The sequence below is a fragment of the Hylobates moloch genome, unplaced genomic scaffold, assembly GCF_009828535.3.
Source record: "Hylobates moloch isolate HMO894 unplaced genomic scaffold, HMol_V3 SCAFFOLD_22, whole genome shotgun sequence".
Lineage (NCBI taxonomy): Eukaryota > Metazoa > Chordata > Mammalia > Primates > Hylobatidae > Hylobates > Hylobates moloch.
This window is the reverse complement of record NW_026652297.1, coordinates 46,301,740-46,318,638: the sequence shown is the minus strand read 5'-3', so window position 1 is coordinate 46,318,638 and position 16,899 is coordinate 46,301,740. Positions and strand designations below refer to the sequence as shown.

The 16,899-nt window shown below is 50.7% G+C and overlaps 1 protein-coding gene across 5 annotated transcripts in view; it reads left to right on the top strand.

Annotated features, from left to right (window-relative positions):
- Positions 1–16,899, top strand: part of ANK1 (ankyrin 1) — a 242,735-nt gene that overhangs the window by 183,066 nt on the left and 42,770 nt on the right. For all 5 annotated transcript variants that reach the window (XM_058433668.1, XM_058433669.1, XM_032144332.2 and 2 more), the window contains 12 exons: positions 2,970–3,167; positions 5,718–5,816; positions 7,483–7,581; positions 7,828–7,926; positions 9,825–9,917; positions 10,348–10,420; positions 11,499–11,522; positions 12,405–12,501; positions 13,808–13,886; positions 15,155–15,252; positions 15,341–15,565; positions 16,589–16,743. In XM_058433668.1, the coding sequence (XP_058289651.1) occupies positions 2,970–3,167; positions 5,718–5,816; positions 7,483–7,581; positions 7,828–7,926; positions 9,825–9,917; positions 10,348–10,420; positions 11,499–11,522; positions 12,405–12,501; positions 13,808–13,886; positions 15,155–15,252; positions 15,341–15,565; positions 16,589–16,743 (1,339 nt within the window). The remainder of the gene's footprint in view (positions 1–2,969; positions 3,168–5,717; positions 5,817–7,482; positions 7,582–7,827; positions 7,927–9,824; positions 9,918–10,347; positions 10,421–11,498; positions 11,523–12,404; positions 12,502–13,807; positions 13,887–15,154; positions 15,253–15,340; positions 15,566–16,588; positions 16,744–16,899) is intronic.

The window sequence follows — 16,899 nt, the reverse complement described above, 5'->3', positions numbered from 1 at the left end:
AAAAAAAAAAAAAAGAAGATGGCCTAATAATCATTGCTTTCATGTAGTTATTACTGGAAAAACCAGACTCCATAAAGTATTTTTGAGGTTTCTTCTGAGCCAATGTGATAAGCATGGCCCTGGGCAACACAGTGTCAAGAGGTCCTGAGAAAGTGTGTCTGCGGTGGGTTACAGTTTGGTTTTATACATTTAGGGAGGCAGGAGTTACAGGCAAAGACATAAATCAATACATGGAAGGTATATATTGACAAAAATACCTAGAAAGGCCCAGAGGTTATAGGCAGATTCTGAGATTCTTTAATTTGCAGTTGGTTAAAGGAGTAAAGCTTTATCTAAAAGTTTGGAATCAGCAGAAAAGAATTAAGTTGAGAGAAGGGTCTGTTCACCAGGGTCCTGGGCCGAGGGACCTCCAGGGGGCATGTGACTCAGCCCTTGCCTACTGTGGCCTTGGGTCCTGTTGATAATTTGGTGTCTTGTCACAAAGAGTCCCTTTGGTTAGTTTTATGATCTCTTTTAACATGAATGGCGGTCAGTTGCGCCTAAACTCCGAAAGGGAGTGGGTATAGCAAGGCGTGTCCAACCTCCCTTCCTTCATGGCTGGGAATTCAGTTTTTAAGGTTTTTCTGAGATCTCTTTGGCCCAGATGGAGGCTTAGGGTCTTATTTTTCATTTACGTAGTGAAAACCTTCTCTGGGCCGGCGCTGACTGGTGCTCTGTGTCCCGTTGTGGGGAGGCTTAGCTCCATTTTGAGCCGACCCTGCATCTCAGGCTGGATCTGTGGCATCGCACCCCATTCCTTTGCTTTCTTTTAATACAGTGCAAAAATCATGTTGTTTAATTAAACTTATTATAATCCAAATGATCTTGTTACATGAACACAACCTACAAAGAACAATTTAATGTTTTCTCATAACATAATCAAGTTAAAAAGGAAGAATACTAGAAAGAATTATCACATGTCATTCTTCAAAGAGAATGATTTTTCAATTTAATTCAGTTCCTTGGGTAAGTCACAACTTTTCATTTCACCACAAAAGCCGCCTGTGGGCCCACCTTGCTGAGCTTTCCCTGTACCCAGGGCTTTGACTGCCTTGGCCAGCCCCTTTCTTTCCCTTTCCTCTTCCTGACCAGTGATGCTGGCAGAATCAGAAATGTTGGTTTCCACAGTAAGAGAGTGGCTGGCAGGGAGAACTCAGTCCTCAGCCAGAGGAATGCTGGCCGAGGTGGGGAAATCTCATGCCCTGAGACAGATCCCACATTGGGCAGCCATCTGCTATGGGCCTGGGTGGGCGCATGTCCAGGACGTCCTCCAGCCTGGCATTGCCCTTAACCCTGAGTGCCCTAGGGCCTTGCTACGGAAAGTGTGATCCCTGGACTAGCATTGTCAGCATCACCTGGGGGCTTGCTAGAAATGCACAATCTCGGGCCCTCCCTAGCGCCTCTGAATCAGACACTGCATTTTAACAAGGTCCCAAGGGATTTGTGTAGACATCAGAGTTTGAGAACCACTGTTCTAGCTGGAATGACCTGGGCTGTGCAATCAGAAGGTCAAGGTTGGGTTATCTGTTGTTCTGCTTACTACGTGACATTAGATAAGGCACTTAACCTTACAGAGAATTGGCCTCTTTCTCCACACAATAGGATAATAAAAATGCCTGCCCTAGTGACCTTATGTGGTTTTAATGAAGCTCAAAAAAATGCAGGTGAAAGTGGTTTTCGGCAGTGATGAGCAAAGGCGCCCACCTGGGAACCGTCTCTTGCCTGCAGGGAGATAAGGAGTGTGCTCCAGAATGTAAACCCATGCGCTGCTTCCTTCACGGAGACAGTCTTGCTATCAATAATAATAATAAAAACAAAAATCGGCTGAATAAACAGTGCACGGTGACGTCGTTGATTTACTTTTGAGGCAAGCTCCTTCACCTCACTGTGCAATTATAATGTCTTGCAAACCAGTGCACTGCAAAACCATGACACACAGGTGCATTACTTTTTAAAATTTTTATGTGTAGAGACCGGGTCTTACTCTGCTCCAGACCATAGTGCAATGGTACGATCAGAGCTCACTGCAGCCTCCAACTCCTTAGCTCAAGCCATCTTCCCACCTCAGCCTCCTGAGTAGCTACAGGCATGCACCACCATGCCCAGTTAATTTTTTATTTTTATTTTTTTTGTAGAGATAGGGTCTAGCTACGTTGCCCAGGCTGGTCTCAAACTCCTGGCCCCAAGTGATCCTCACACCTCAGCCTCCCAAAGTGTTGGGAATACAGGCATGAGCACTGTGCCCTGCCAACTTTTATATCTTAATTTTGGAACATACCTTCATATATAGTATCATGTTTGATCCACCTAACAACTTCGAGAAATGAACAAGAGAGACGCTATTATCCACTTTTAATGACGTAAAAGATACAGAAGGAAGTCTAGGTCATGGAACATGTTGCCCTGGGTCACACGGGTAGTTAACAATGGAGTGAGGACTGTCCCACATCCTCAAGTCCCTTGCCAGGTGCATGTCCCTTAAACCACCCTGCCTAATGCCGGCAAGGCCCAGAGGGCAGCACTTGGCCCAGTTGCACTGGGAAAGAAAAGGGCCTGTTGTGTCTTTTTCTTTATGAAATATTTGGGGTTTTTGGCTCTTATTGCAGGGAGGAAGAAATGAGAATCTTTCATTTCCTTACCCAGCCTTCCAGTTATTCTCTTCCTATCCAGCAGTTTGTCAAAGCATAACAGAAAACAGATGGTGAAAAAAGATGGACATATAGAGGCTATGCAAGCCTGAGGAGCTGTCTCCAAATCAAATGGATTTTCTTTGTTTGTTTGTTTGTTTACCTAAATTGCTCCTGGGTGACGCCAGCCCTGCTCATTGGGTGTCCAGCTGGCCAAGAACCAGACTCAGCCCCTGCTTGTGTGTTGATATTTTCAGCTCAGCATTCCTGTAACCAGGCTCTGGGTGGCTTCTTCTGTTTCAGAACGGCTACACCCCTTTGCACATCGCTGCCAAGCAGAACCAGGTGGAGGTGGCCCGTAGTCTGCTGCAGTATGGGGGCTCAGCAAACGCTGAGTCGGTGCAAGGTGTGACGCCCCTTCACCTGGCTGCCCAGGAGGGCCACGCAGAGATGGTGGCTCTGCTGCTCTCGAAACAAGCCAATGGCAACCTGGGGAACAAGGTAGGCATGGCGTCTTCGGGTCTGCCCTGGAGTGCTGGATAACAACGTGTGGTGTCTGCATATTGAGCATCTATGTGTGCCCAGGTTCTGAGTTAGGGGTGTGTGTGTGTAATCCTTGGAACAGCCCTGTGTACATTTCACCTTCATTTTATAAATGAATAAACAGAGTCAGAAAGGTTGCTTATTCCCAAGGTGGCAGGATTCTGAGCCTTTCTGATGCCAAAGCCTTTGCTGATCTTTCTAAACAGATTGACTGAAGGATCTGCAGAAAGATCAATATTAAAATCCATAATACACTTTCCCAAATATAGGCCGGTGCCTACCTTCAGGAGTGCATTCTGTCATTTGGGAGTAAATATTCTATGTTCCGTGGGGGAAAGACATTTTTAAAAATACTGACCTGTACACTAGGAGTTCTCACTCCAGCAACAATAGGTATGTGAGGATAAAGCCTTCTGAAATTGCGCACACATCTGGGGAGGAAGGGCATGTGAGCAGTTTTCTGGGTAAAGCATTCATAGTGTTTCTCAGCTTCTCAAAGGAATGTGTGACCCCAAAAAAAGACTAAAAATCACTTCTTTTTAAAGTAATAGTTTTATCAAAATATAATTCACCTAGAAGTCACCCTTTCAAACTCTACAATTCAATGTTTTTTAGTATTTTTACAGAATTCAGCAGCCTATGATCTAACTCTAGAACACTTTCATCACTCCAAAAGGAAACCTCATACCAGTTAGCAGTCACTTCTCATTTCCCCCAGAGCCCCTGGTCCCTCACAACCGCAAATCTTTCAGTCTCTAGGAATTTGCCAGTTCTGGACATTTCGTATACGTGGAACCATGCAATGTGAAGAACCACTTCTTTGATGATAAATTCACATAGCACACATTCAGAAAGGCAAGCATTTTCAGGGCAACTTAAGATTTCTTAAAAACCTATAGATTTTGTACAAAATCTGGCACATTTTGTACAAAATCTGGCACATTTTGTACAAATTTGAACAGTTGACCCCCAATGAGGGAACCATTCTGGTAGGACCATTATATTCATTATATCTCATGGCATTCTGGGTTCCTTCACTGCCCCACTTAATGTGAGCTTTGCAAGGAGACAGTAAGGTGACTGGAAACCCACTCTGTCATCCACACGCCACCCTCACGAGGCAGATTATTGGTGTTAGCTCAAGAATGAGGCAGAGCGCCCGCCTGAGAGGCTGACACAGTCACTCCTCAACCGAGGGCTGTTCTCATTTGAGCCACCCCCGCCTGCCTGCAGGAGAGGCCCACCAGTTCTGGCTGCAGCGGCGTGTGGTGGGGCGTCATGACTGCCCACAAGCCTCTGGTCAGCCTGCCGGGTGTGCAGAAGGCAGAGGAGGGCAAGTGGAGTCCTGCAGAGGGGACACTGTCTGTGCCTGCAGAGAAGTCCAGCTTTGTTGGTCCCACGTTAGCAAAGGGTATTGAGGCAAAGGGTACTGAGGCAAAGTCCAGGGGAGAGAAGAATTTTCTGACATTTTCATGTGGGTGCCCACATATCAAACAACATCTCTGATACCTTACTGCCTTCCTGAGGAAGCTGTGATGCCACGTGCAAGAATATGGTCCGTTCACTCCTGGCGGGATGCTCTGCCCTCTTGACCATGCCAGCACTGGCTGTGCAGTGATAACAGTATGGTTCATTACTTATTTATTTATTTAAGATGGAGTCTTGCTCTGTCACCCAGGCTGAAGTGCAGTGGTGCAGTCTTGGCTCACTGCAACCTCTGCCTCCCAGGTTCAAGTGATTCTCCTGCCTCAGCCACCCAAGTAGCTGGGATTACAGGCATGAGCCACCACGCCCTGCTTATTTTTGTATTTTCAGTAAAGATGGGGTCTCACCATGTTGGCCAGGCTGGTCTCAAACTCCTGACCTCAGGTGATCCACCTGCCTCGGCCTTCCAAAGTGGTGGGATGACAGGCATGAGCCGCCGCGCCCAGCCATTTAAACAGCACTGTGTGCCTCTCAATGTGCTTCACCTGTGCTTTCTCCAGCGCTCCTCACCTTGCCCCTGAGATGGATCCATGATAACCCCTATTGTCTAGATTAGGAAACCAAGGCTACAGGGCTCTGAAATTCACCATGGAAATGGGGCATTCTTTATTGGGAAGTCCATAAAGCACCAACAATGGGAAAGTGCCATAAAGTTCATCTAGATCAGAAGTCAGCAAACTATGGGCCCGTGGGACAAATCTGGTCCACCACTTGTTTGTGTAAATAAAGTTTTATTGGAACACAGCCATGCCCATTCATTTAAATGTTAGTCATACAGAGACATGGCCAAAAATATTGACGATCTGGCCCTTAACAGAAAAAGTTGCCAACCCCTGGTCTAGTGTAACCACTTTACTTTTTAGATAAGGACATTGGGGCCCAGAACAAGAAGAGCTTTGCCTGGAGCCAAATAACTAGTTGGTGACTGCAAAGTCAGCTTCAGCTCCCAGACCTCAGAGCTCTTTCCTTGTGGCCTGGAATTCTTTACTTGCTAGAAGGTGATGAACGTCTTTTTCTTTGCAGAGCGGACTCACTCCCCTCCATCTGGTAGCACAAGAAGGCCACGTTCCAGTGGCAGATGTGCTGATCAAACACGGCGTCATGGTGGACGCCACCACCCGGGTAAGGCAGGCAGCTGGAACTTCAGTCTGTGTGGACTCCTTGCTCACACTTCAGAGTTGAATCTTCCACAGAGCTTTGAAACCCCAAAGACCTAGTGGGACATTCTTCTCTGCCACTTCCTAGGGCTGGCAGTGGAGTTTGAAAACACTACTCCTAATTATCTTACTGTCCCATTGGGGATTTTTTAAAGTTTGCTAGACCCTTGAGCCTCTGCAGTGAGAAAGTGGGACGAATGTTTAATCATGACTCTAAGACCTGTCTAACATGAGTAGTCAGCATGTGAAAATGTCAAGTTTCCCCAGATCCACACAAAAGCTTAGCCCCGTTTCTTCCAGCACTTGGTTAAATCCAGTTCAACTTTCTTTGAACCTCTGGTGTGTGCAAGGAGCTATGTGAATGGAATCTGCCATCGAGGTGTCTGCAGTTTGGTGTGGAGGTGATTGCTAGGGACAGGAAGGAAGAGCGTAATTTGATATTTACTGTTGAGAGGAGCTGGGAGCACAGAGTGCAGAGAGGGTGTTTTCAGTTGGTGCGAGGAGGTGGGCTTCATAGAAGAAGCTACATTTTGTTTCTTTTCCCCCCAAGGGAACCATATTAAAAGGAAAGGACAGTGACAGTACCAGGATCTCCCGCCCCCTCCAGAGTAGCACAGAAATGCCGGCAACAATGTTATGCTGAAGTCACCCTGAGAAAAGTCTGGAAACTGTTTTGTCTCCAACTGCCTGCAGCTTCCACAGGAATCTGCTTAAAATCCAAGAATGTTCTGGATCTTTGAGGCTTCACTTGCGGGCCCCATTTAGTCTTTTGGGGTCCTGCACAGAGAGACCCTGTCCTGTGGGTTAGAATGGCCTTGAGGATCCCAAAGCCATCCCATTATGGGAAGGACCTGTGCTTGGGTGGTCTCTGGAATCTGGCAGCAGCTTCCTGGGACACTTGGGACCAAGGAGCTCAGAGGGCCTTGGCCTGCCGGCCCACGGGAGGCATTACCACAAAATTCAGCAGGACCGACTCCTTGAACAGCCCAGACTCACATGAGCAAATGTCCCAAGCCCATGCATTTCAATAAGCAATGACTAGTTCCCGTAAATTCCATCACACCACAACTAAGTCACTTGGATAGCCTTTCGGGGGTTTTTCAATGGGATTTCAGCTTTCTAATGGAAAAAGCCTGTTGTCATTGGAGTGACCATGACCCTACATCCCCATCTGCCCTCATCTTAGCACCCTTCCCAGGCCTGAAGGCTGTTTCTTCCTTCTTGAAATAGCTCCCCTGGGATTCTGTGAGGCTGCTCTCTCAGGGTTTCCCTCCTCCCTCTTTTCTGCCTCTGCCTCACTCCTTCGGCCCCACTTTTCACCCTCCACTTTATCCTGGGGGACCTCCCTCACCTCCATAGCTCTCAGATCTCCCATGCACTGACTACCCCAGCATAGCCCTCTTCTCGCGGTTCAGTGTCCATTTTCCAGCTGCCCGCTTGACGTCTCCCCTTGGGTCTCCCACAAGCATCTCAGCCTGGTGGTCTCTGCCCAGCAGCAGCCATTCAGCTTGTCAATGTCAGCCTTCAAGGGGCTCCCTGTCCATTCTCTCTTTGAATCGGCTGCTTTGGGAAGGATTTCATGTGATGCCCAGCTCAGGAGAGGAGGTCACTCCTTCTCATCTGCTTTTCAGATGGGCTACACTCCCCTCCATGTGGCCAGTCACTATGGAAACATCAAGCTGGTGAAGTTTCTGCTGCAGCACCGGGCAGATGTCAATGCCAAGACCAAGGTACAGGGGTGCCCCAGCCCCGACTCCTGTGCTGACCTTTCTCCATGCCACATCAGGGTGCAGCCAGAGCTGCCCTGGGAGTACTAGGGGCTCTGCCACAGTTTTCACCATGGACCCTGAAGGAAGAAAGGGGGAAAATGCATTTTATTAACGTCCCACTTCGAAGATGGACAGGCACTATCATGTGTAGGCAGGTATCTGCCTAATGGCTGGCTAACCCTGCCAAAATGTCTGCTTGCTTTGCAGCTAGGATACAGCCCCCTGCACCAGGCAGCCCAGCAGGGACACACAGACATCGTGACTCTGCTTCTGAAAAACGGTGCTTCCCCGAACGAGGTCAGCTCGGTGAGTACACTCTCTCTCCTGAGTTTAGAAAACTGCTCCGCATGGCAGCAGCCCTGTGTGACATCCCCTGACCATAGAGGTTAATGCACATGTCTGGGGCCTGGACGGGGCTGCAGCACCCTAAAGCCACAGCTACCTTGGGTACCCTGGGGATGGGGTGCTATGATCAGTTCCTCTTTCTGGTGAATTGATCATTTTCCTTTTAAGCACCATTTATCCTCCTCTTTTATGTTTATTAAAATATTCTTCTTGAATGTGAGTGCAGTGGCTCACACCTGTAATCACAGCACTTTGGGAGGCTAAGGTGGGAAGATTGCTTGAGGGCAGGAGTTCAAGACCAGCCTGGGCAACACAGTGAGTGCCTGAATCTACAAAAAAATTTTTTTTAATTATGTGGGTGTGGTGACACGTATTAGCTGTAGTCCCAGCTAATTGGGAGGCTGAAGTGGGAGGATAGCCTGAGTCCAGGAGGTCAAGGCTGCAGTGAGCTGTGATTGTGCCACTGTGGTTCAGTGTCCATTTTCCAGTTGCCCACTTGACGTCCAGCCTGGAAGACAGAGCAAGACCTTGTGTCTTAAAATATATGTGTGTGTCTATATATACATATATATATATATATATATATACAGACACACACACACTTACATATACATATATATATATGCACACACACACATACATACCGTATATATAAATACTTGTTGAAACCCATTCTAAAATATGTGAAACTGTTTTCAGTATGGTACAAGTGAACATAGTTAAATGTCCTGGGTGGTTCTTGATCTTTCAGGGCTTGAGGTTATCTTTAGTGACATCAGCAATCATCGTTCAGTATGAGCTTCCTCATCTGACCATGCGGAGATTCTGTGAAATTATCTCTGTGTCTGCTTCTATCTCTGAAATAATGTGGACCCTTGGCTGGGTGCGGTGGCTTATGCCTGTAATCCCAGCACTTTGCGAGACCGAGGCAGGTGGATCACTTGAGGTCAGGAGTTCAAGACCAGCCTGGCCAACACTCCAGGGCGAAACCCTGTCTCTACTAAAAATACAAAAAAAAATTAGCCGAGTGAGGTGACAGGCACCTGTAGTCCCAGCTACTTGGGAGGCTACGGCACAAGAACCACTTGAGTCCAGGAGGCAGAGGTTACAGTGAGCCTAGATCGCGCCACCGCACTCCAGCCTGGGTGACAGAGGGAGACTCTGTCTCACAGATACACACAAAAGTGGACTCTTGATTGTAGATGGGGTTGCAGAAATTGCAACTGCAGCTGGGCTTGAATCTGAACGGAGCCCAAGGCAAATCCTAGAAGTAGAGAAGTCAAAAGAAAAATCAAGCCTCAGTATCCATTTATGGTCACCTAGCTCTTTCTCTTTGAATCGAAGTAGAAAATATGCCCTGTATTTCTGGTGATTTGTGATTTCTGAGTATTCTGATTAGAGTTCATTGAAGTATATGAATTAATTCAACTATTTTAATACCCCATCATTGACACCAAGAACAGACTTTGGGAGCAGCAAGCAGCCTCCTTCTGTCCTCATCTTCCTAAAATTGCATCTGGCAACTTCCTGACCTCCTTCCCAGTGGGTTCCCACTTAGCAGAGCCTGACTTCTCCTTGGGAGATTTCCTCTGCTGGGTTGCAAGGCCCCACACTTGACGCTGCAGATCGAAAGCACCGCTGCCCTCCCTCCTCCCACACCCGTCTCTGTGGGTACTGCTGCTAACACACACCTAGGCACACACACGTGCAGGGATCTCTTTCTGGGCCCCACGGTGACGGCTGTCCACTCAGGTCCTCCTGAACAACTAGAAGGTGAATTCGACCTGTATCTAGGGAGCCAGCCCCGCCTCCTAGACTCCATCCCCTGTCTGACTGCACCCGGGCTGCTCTTTTCCCAGGATGGAACCACACCTCTGGCCATAGCCAAGCGCTTGGGCTACATTTCTGTCACCGACGTGCTCAAGGTCGTCACGGATGAAACCAGTTTTGTGGTATGTCTGCCTCTCCCCCGCACCCACCCCAGACACACTCAGCCTGGCGCAGAGGCGTGCCTGGGGTTACTCTGGAAGTGGAGTGCGTTCTGGGGCTCCGGGACGCTGGTCGGAGGGGCCGCGCCCGACAGGTGGGAGCTTGTCCTCCTTCCAGCGGGGCTGTGCTGCCACCTAGCGGCCAGAGGACTCGGGGCGGGACCAGCTTTCCGGGCAGCAGTGGAGTGGAAGGGGTTTGGGGAGATGGGAAGCCAGTTTTCCCGGGTCCCATCCCAGTGGTTCCTGCCCGGCAGCTTCCAGGCTGAGCGCCTCCTCCGTCTGTTTTTCTTCATTTGGGGGAAACCCCACAGGCGTGACCGGGGAACCGCTGGGCTGGCAAAAAACGTTGTGCAGCTCTAGTTTGGGTTGAATTATCTGCTTTTTCTCGTTTTAGTTAGTCAGTGATAAGCATCGAATGAGTTTCCCTGAGACAGTTGATGAGATCCTGGATGTCTCGGAAGATGAAGGTAAAGTTGGGATAACGAGCTTAGGCTGGTGGGGACAGAGGGGCTCCGGGCACCCTCCAAGGGGGCTTCCTGCCACCTGCTGGCTTTGTCCCCTTACAACACGCCCAAGCGCTGTAGATGGACACTGAAACTGGGGAGACCTGCTTTTTATAACTGTTGTCTACTGTCAAATATACTACTCTATTAATACTTAGGTGAAGGAACATTGACTAAAATCCCATGAAGTTTCAAAAACACATGTATGTTTGCATAGATTATGGATGTGTATTAAATTGGAGCATGGTTCTACTGAGATCAAGTCTCAGCACCATGAGGAACTGTAATAAAATTCTGCCTGGTTCTTTCTTTGTGCTTTGAACGAATACTAAGTGGATTATTCAAAATCTGTGAGAATGCCTTTTAAGCTGCACTTCTGACCACATAGTGGGTCAGTAGGTTTTGGGTTATTTCTGTGATTATGAAATTACTATAGTCTGGCTGGGTGCCTGGGTTCATGCCTGTAATCCCAGAACTTTGGGCAGCCGAGGTTGGAGGATTGCTTGAGGCTAGGAGTTCAAGACCAGCTTGGGCAATATAGGGAGACCCCCGTCTCTACAAAAAAATTAGAACTAAAAATTAGCGGGGTGTGGTGGTGCACATCTGTAGTCCGAGCTACTCCAGAGGCTGAGGTGGGAGGATTGCTTGAGTCCAGGAGCTTGAGGCTGCAGTGAGCTGTAATCACCAGCCAGGGTGACAGAGCAAGACCCTGTCTCTAAAAGAAAAAGAAAGAAATTACTATAGTCTCAGCTTGTATGAACTACAGAATGCTTCTAGTATTTTTCCTACCCCCAACAAACCTTATTTCAGCACTAATTAGATGGAGATGTTGAGTAGTAGGATCCTCAACTCTGGGGATGTTGAATAGTGGGGTGGGCTGGATCAGCTCAGTGGTCCCTTCCATCTGGATAATTTCATGGTTGTATAACTTTGTCAACTAGAGAAGCAGAGCTTCTGGTGCTCCTTTGGATAATATATTCCTCTCGCTTTAACTACCTTCAATGTGGTCCTTCTTTCAACTCTGCTCTCCTTTGCTTTCCAGGAACTGCTCATATAACTATAATGGGTATGAAACGCTTTCTGTTTCCTGTGGTCTTTTCTCACTAGAGTGCATTTCACCCTAAGCAACCCAGATGCTCACTAATCCATTCCTGCTTTCCATCTTCCTCTGACAGCTAATAATCTGGAGCCAGGAGCTCAGCTAAACCAGGGTATTCACACCCATGAGACCCATGCCTGGCGGGCAGCTCCTGCCTGTCCATCTCTGTGTCTGTGCCCATGCCACCGTGTTTGTGATCATAACTGCATGAGCTGTTGTTCTTCCATTCCGTCAGCTCGAAATCACAAGCCTTGGCACTCACTCCTGGGTGGCAATGAATGACCCCTCAAGATCGAGGGCCGGGGCTCCAGCTCCAGTTCAAGCTAGGAGAGAGAAACAAAGAGGCAGTCAGAGGTGCAGGCAGCCGATTGACCCGTAGTTTGAACCTCTTTGTGATGGGCTTTGGAAGTAATGAGGTTTTGGCTGCCATGGTTACAAAAAATTCTCCAGCCCTTTGAAATGAGTGGGTCCAGTTCCACTGTAGTTTATTCTTCTGTTGGTGTAGAGTGGAAAAGAGCAGTAGCAGTTCCTTCTTTGGTGCCATTGCACAGCTAAAAGGGCTGTTTTGAATTGGAACTAAGTGAACAAAGTTCTTTCTGGCTGTGTCTTTGGCCTCCTGCAAAGCCTCAGGCATCTAAGATGTCAGGAGCTGGCTGCCTTGCTCTCTATCCCAGAGCTGGAGGACCAGGACTGGACAAAGACATTGCTCCCAGTCTCCTTGCAGCATCAAGACCTTCCCCATTCCTCAGGAGCAAGCCCCCAGAGGCAGAGTGGGAACAGAGGTTTTTTAAAAAAAGAAGGACTCTTCTTCCTCTACCCCGTCGCTCACTTGAGCTCTTGCTGTTTCAGGGGAAGAACTCATTGGCTCCAAGGCTGAGAGGCAGGATTCCAGGGATGTCGATGAAGAGAAGGAGCTGCTGGATTTTGTGCCAAAGCTAGACCAAGTGTGAGCAGTGCTCCCGGGAGGGTCCCCAGGGGTGCTGAGGTGCAGCCCTGTGGCTCAGAGCAGGGATTCCAGAGGGAGGAAGGGCACAGCAGGCCAGGCGCTGGGTGCACTGCCTGGAGAGACAGATGGTTTGCACCTTAGGATGCGCTAGTTCTGTACCTTAGCCACTAGGGCAGGCAGAGGCCTCCATCACACCATGCTGCCTGGATGCCTCTCTGCTCCTCTTCCAGGCTCCCCTCCTCTCCCAGGCTCCCCTCATTCACAGCCTTATATCCACACCCCCCTCCCTCTTATCCACACTCATCTTCTCATCCAAAAGTTGAGGAAGATGGCCAGGCGCGGTGGCTCACACCTGTAATCCCAGTACTTTGGGAGACTGAGGCAGGAGGATCACCTGAGGTCAGGAGTTCGTGACCAGCCTGACCAACATGGTGAAACCCTGTCTCTACTAAAAATACAAAAAAACAGCTGAGAGTGGCAGCGCACATCTGTAGTCCCAGCTACTTGGGAGGCTGAGGCAGGAGAATTGCTTGAACCTGGGAGGCGGAGGTTGCAGTGAGCCAAGATCACGCCACTGCACTCCAGCCTGGTCAACAAGAGCGAAACTCCATCTCAAAAAAAAAAAAAAAGTTGAGGAAGATTCACATTAGAAACTAATGCCAGGCTAAGCTCGAACTCTTGACTGTATCCCCCTGCCCCTGAGGTATGTTAGGTACAAGCCAGGGGAGATCCGGGTCTGCCTGCCTGGACCACATTCTCATTTGCCCCTGTGACTGCTGTGAGTTATCTCACTGTGGGCACAGTGTACACAGGGACATTTTGCAAAGCAATCTAATATCGACGACTTTGTAGAAACACTGAGCCCTAGGTGTTTTCTGAAAAGACGGAAGTGTCCCATGAACAAGCAGGGAGTGAAACCACGGGGCCATTTACTCCATTTGAATTTGCTGGACATCTGTTAGAAAGAAATACAGAGCTGTAACCCTGACCATAAGCAACTTACGGACTCATTTGGTGGGATCGAAACGCACACCAAGTGGTCATGTAGCAACACAGAAAGATATATTGTTAGCCAGAGCGAGGATTCTGTCAACAGGTTCTAAAGGTAGAGAAAGGGGTGACGAGTGCAGGTTGGAGTCGTTGGGGAGGACTTCATGGAGGAGGAGGCGGTCCTTCCACCAGGTTGTGAAGCGTAGTCAGGCTCTGGAGTGGAAAGCCGGAGGGAGAGGCTTGGAGGCAAGAGGAAGAGGAAGCTGTGTGCACAAGTGGATCAGCCCTGTGATGTTCTGGTGTTCTTGGCACGCAGGGTGGAGTCTCCAGCCATCCCCAGGATTCCCTGTGTCATGCCTGAGACAGTGGTAATCAGGTCAGAAGAACAGGAGCAGGTGAGAAGCTCCTTCTCTGTGGTTTCCCCACGTGGAGAGCATGAGTACCTGGGACAGTGACTGTTGAGGGGTGGCCTGTACGTAGCACAATAGGCACTAATAGTTCACGTGCCACTCACTGTCCAACTGGCATTCCATGCTTGGACGCCTCATAATGGTGCAGCATTGGCGGCGTTGGGTGGGCGGCGTCTGGGAGAGATGGTCAGATGGGGCCCTTTCCTGTGGTGGCGCAGTCCTTGGATGCAGCCCAGGACAGCAGCAGTGAGAAGCCAGCGGGTCCTTGACCAGCCCACTGTCTTCAACTCTTGGCCTAGGGTAGGAACTCCAGCCAGCAGATGTTTACTGGATTCCTGCTGTGCACCCTGGACAGGCTCGGGCAGGAGGGCTGGACACCTGCCTCCTGGGAGCCGGGGCCCAACCGGAAAGAGTGGACTCGCACGCGTGAACCCAGTTAGCACAGAACCAGGAGGGACAGCGGGGGAGTGCTCCACTGTGTGGTGTGAGTGCTCACAGAGTACAGAGCAGGGAGGCCCTAGCCAGCCCCAAGGTGGCTGGGAGCATCTGTGGAGGAGGTGAGACGTGGGGAGTGGAGAGGATTAGATCAACAAGGGCGAGGGACAAGGACGTTCTGGACCAGGGGAAAAAGCAAACGTGAAGATCTGGAGAGCACCAAGCCCGGGTTCAGGTCCTGCTGGCTGTGCCGGGGCGGCCTGGCATCCCTGTAGTTGCAGCGTTACCCTAAGGCAAGCCCCTGTTGCACAGGTGAGGAGGCAGGAAGCCCCACAAGGGCAGGAGTCTGTTGTGTTCACCTCGTGGACTCCAGATGTCCACAGGGCAGGTAGCCCGCCCACAGCTAAGTGGCGAGGCGGTCACGGTGCTGGGATGCAGTGCCCACCCTAGAGGAAGTTGGCCTGCCGAGGGCAGGGTTCCCCATGGGCAGAGCTGGAGAGAAGGGGGCGGGTCTGCAGCAGGTGCAGCAGGCCTGAGGCCTGGAGCCAGACTGAACAGTGAGGACTGGCTCCATCCATTCCAAGGCTCTGTCCCAGGGTCTTGAGCCAAGGAGAGGCATGGAGGTGGGAGGAAGCTCGTGCTTCTTTTTAGACCCCAGGACAGCCTTGTCTGACAGGGCAGTGGGATCCCGTGGGAGCACTTTCTCCACGTGGCACCTGGTTTCTGGCGGCAAGGCTCTTCCAAGCCTCCATGCCCTGGCACGGCCTCCAGCTGGCCCGGGAGGAGGTGGGACAGGAGGACCTTTTCTCTCTCCTCAGGCATCTAAAGAGTATGATGAGGACTCCCTCATCCCCAGCAGCCCAGCCACTGAGACCTCAGATAACATCAGCCCGGTGGCCAGCCCGGTGCATACAGGGTGAGTGGCGGGCGCAGAGCTTGGGGACTCCTGTCTCCATCTCAGAGAGGGGATGCAGAAGCCCAACGTGCATCTGCCCCACTCCTAGGTTTCTGGTGAGCTTCATGGTCGACGCCCGGGGTGGTTCCATGAGAGGAAGTCGCCACAACGGCCTGCGAGTGGTGATCCCACCACGGACGTGCGCAGCACCCACCCGCATCACCTGCCGCCTGGTCAAGCCCCAGAAGCTCAGCACGCCACCCCCACTGGCCGAGGAGGAGGGCCTGGCCAGCAGGATCATCGCGCTGGGGCCCACGGGGGCACAGTTCCTGAGGTGAGCATGCGTGGGCAGCCCGTGTCCTCCCCTGTCCCTGTGCCACGGAGGCCACACCATCTCCACTGTCCTGACGGGGAAACAGAACTGGGTGCCCCTCCCCTTTCCCTGACTTTTCCTAACACACGAAGGCGTCCATAGCCCTAAGAGGGCTTACAACTCTCAGATCTCAGGTCGGGCATGATAGCTCATGCTGTAATCCCAGTGCTTTGGGAGGCTGAGGTGAGAGCATCACTTGAGGCTAGGAGTTCGAGACCAGCCTGGAAAACATAGCAAGACCCCGTCTTTGTAAAAAATAAAAAGCAAAACCAAAAAGACAACTCTTAAATATTGTGTGACACTGGAGACAAGGCCACTCTGAGGCCTGAGGGTCTGACCTTTTATGCACTGAGAGTCCCCAGGAAGACGGCCTCCCTGGCCGTTTCCCCTGAGGACAAGGGAAGTACCCGGCTCCAGAGCCTGTGCTCCACTCCCCTAAAGCAGCCTGGGCTCCTCCTGGAGCTTTGCTGCCCCTCAGGCACAATGGGTGTGATGTGGGGACAGGCCTGACCAGGAGGCCCTGCCTTCTACCTCTGTCCAGCCTCCTGGCCCCCTCAGAGCGGTCACCACAATTTGCAAAGCAGCAAGTTTTCTCGTTGACCTTTGTCCTCAAAGTGTCCCTCCAAAGGAAATGTCATTATGGCCAGTTGATAGATGAGGTCACCTGTCTAGGGATGTCAGGTGGATTTTTGGAATCAGGTGCAAGGACAGGATTTTTAGGTCATGGAAGCAGAGCCCCCATGAAATGAGACTGGCCCTGCCCTGACTGTCACTGCAGGCCTGGCGGGGAGCAAGCGGGGCCATGGGAAGCCCTGGGGACCTCCCCATGGGTCTGGTCCACTTAGAGACCTGCCTGCAGATGGGGCCTCCACGTGGCAGCGGAAGCGCCTTATCCATCTGGGTGGGAGCCGGCAGCCCCATCCCTCCCTGTGCCCCACGTGCCTTGTGTGAGCACCTCCCATCACCACTGTGTCCTTGTTTCAGCCCTGTAATCGTGGAGATCCCGCACTTTGCCTCCCACGGCCGTGGAGACCGCGAGCTTGTGGTTCTGAGGAGTGAAAATGGCTCCGTGTGGAAGGAGCACAGGAGCCGCTATGGAGAGAGCTACCTGGATCAGATCCTCAACGGGATGGACGAAGGTAGGGGTGGGGGATCCCAGGGCTGGGTCACCTCCTTGCAGAAGAGGGGTTTGAGTTGCACCTTAAAGGTGGTCTTTGAGGGCCACCTGGAGTTTGGGAAGCCCCAAGAGGCTGGGAATGGCCTGGTGTGGACAAGCCCTGGGTCCCCAGGATGTG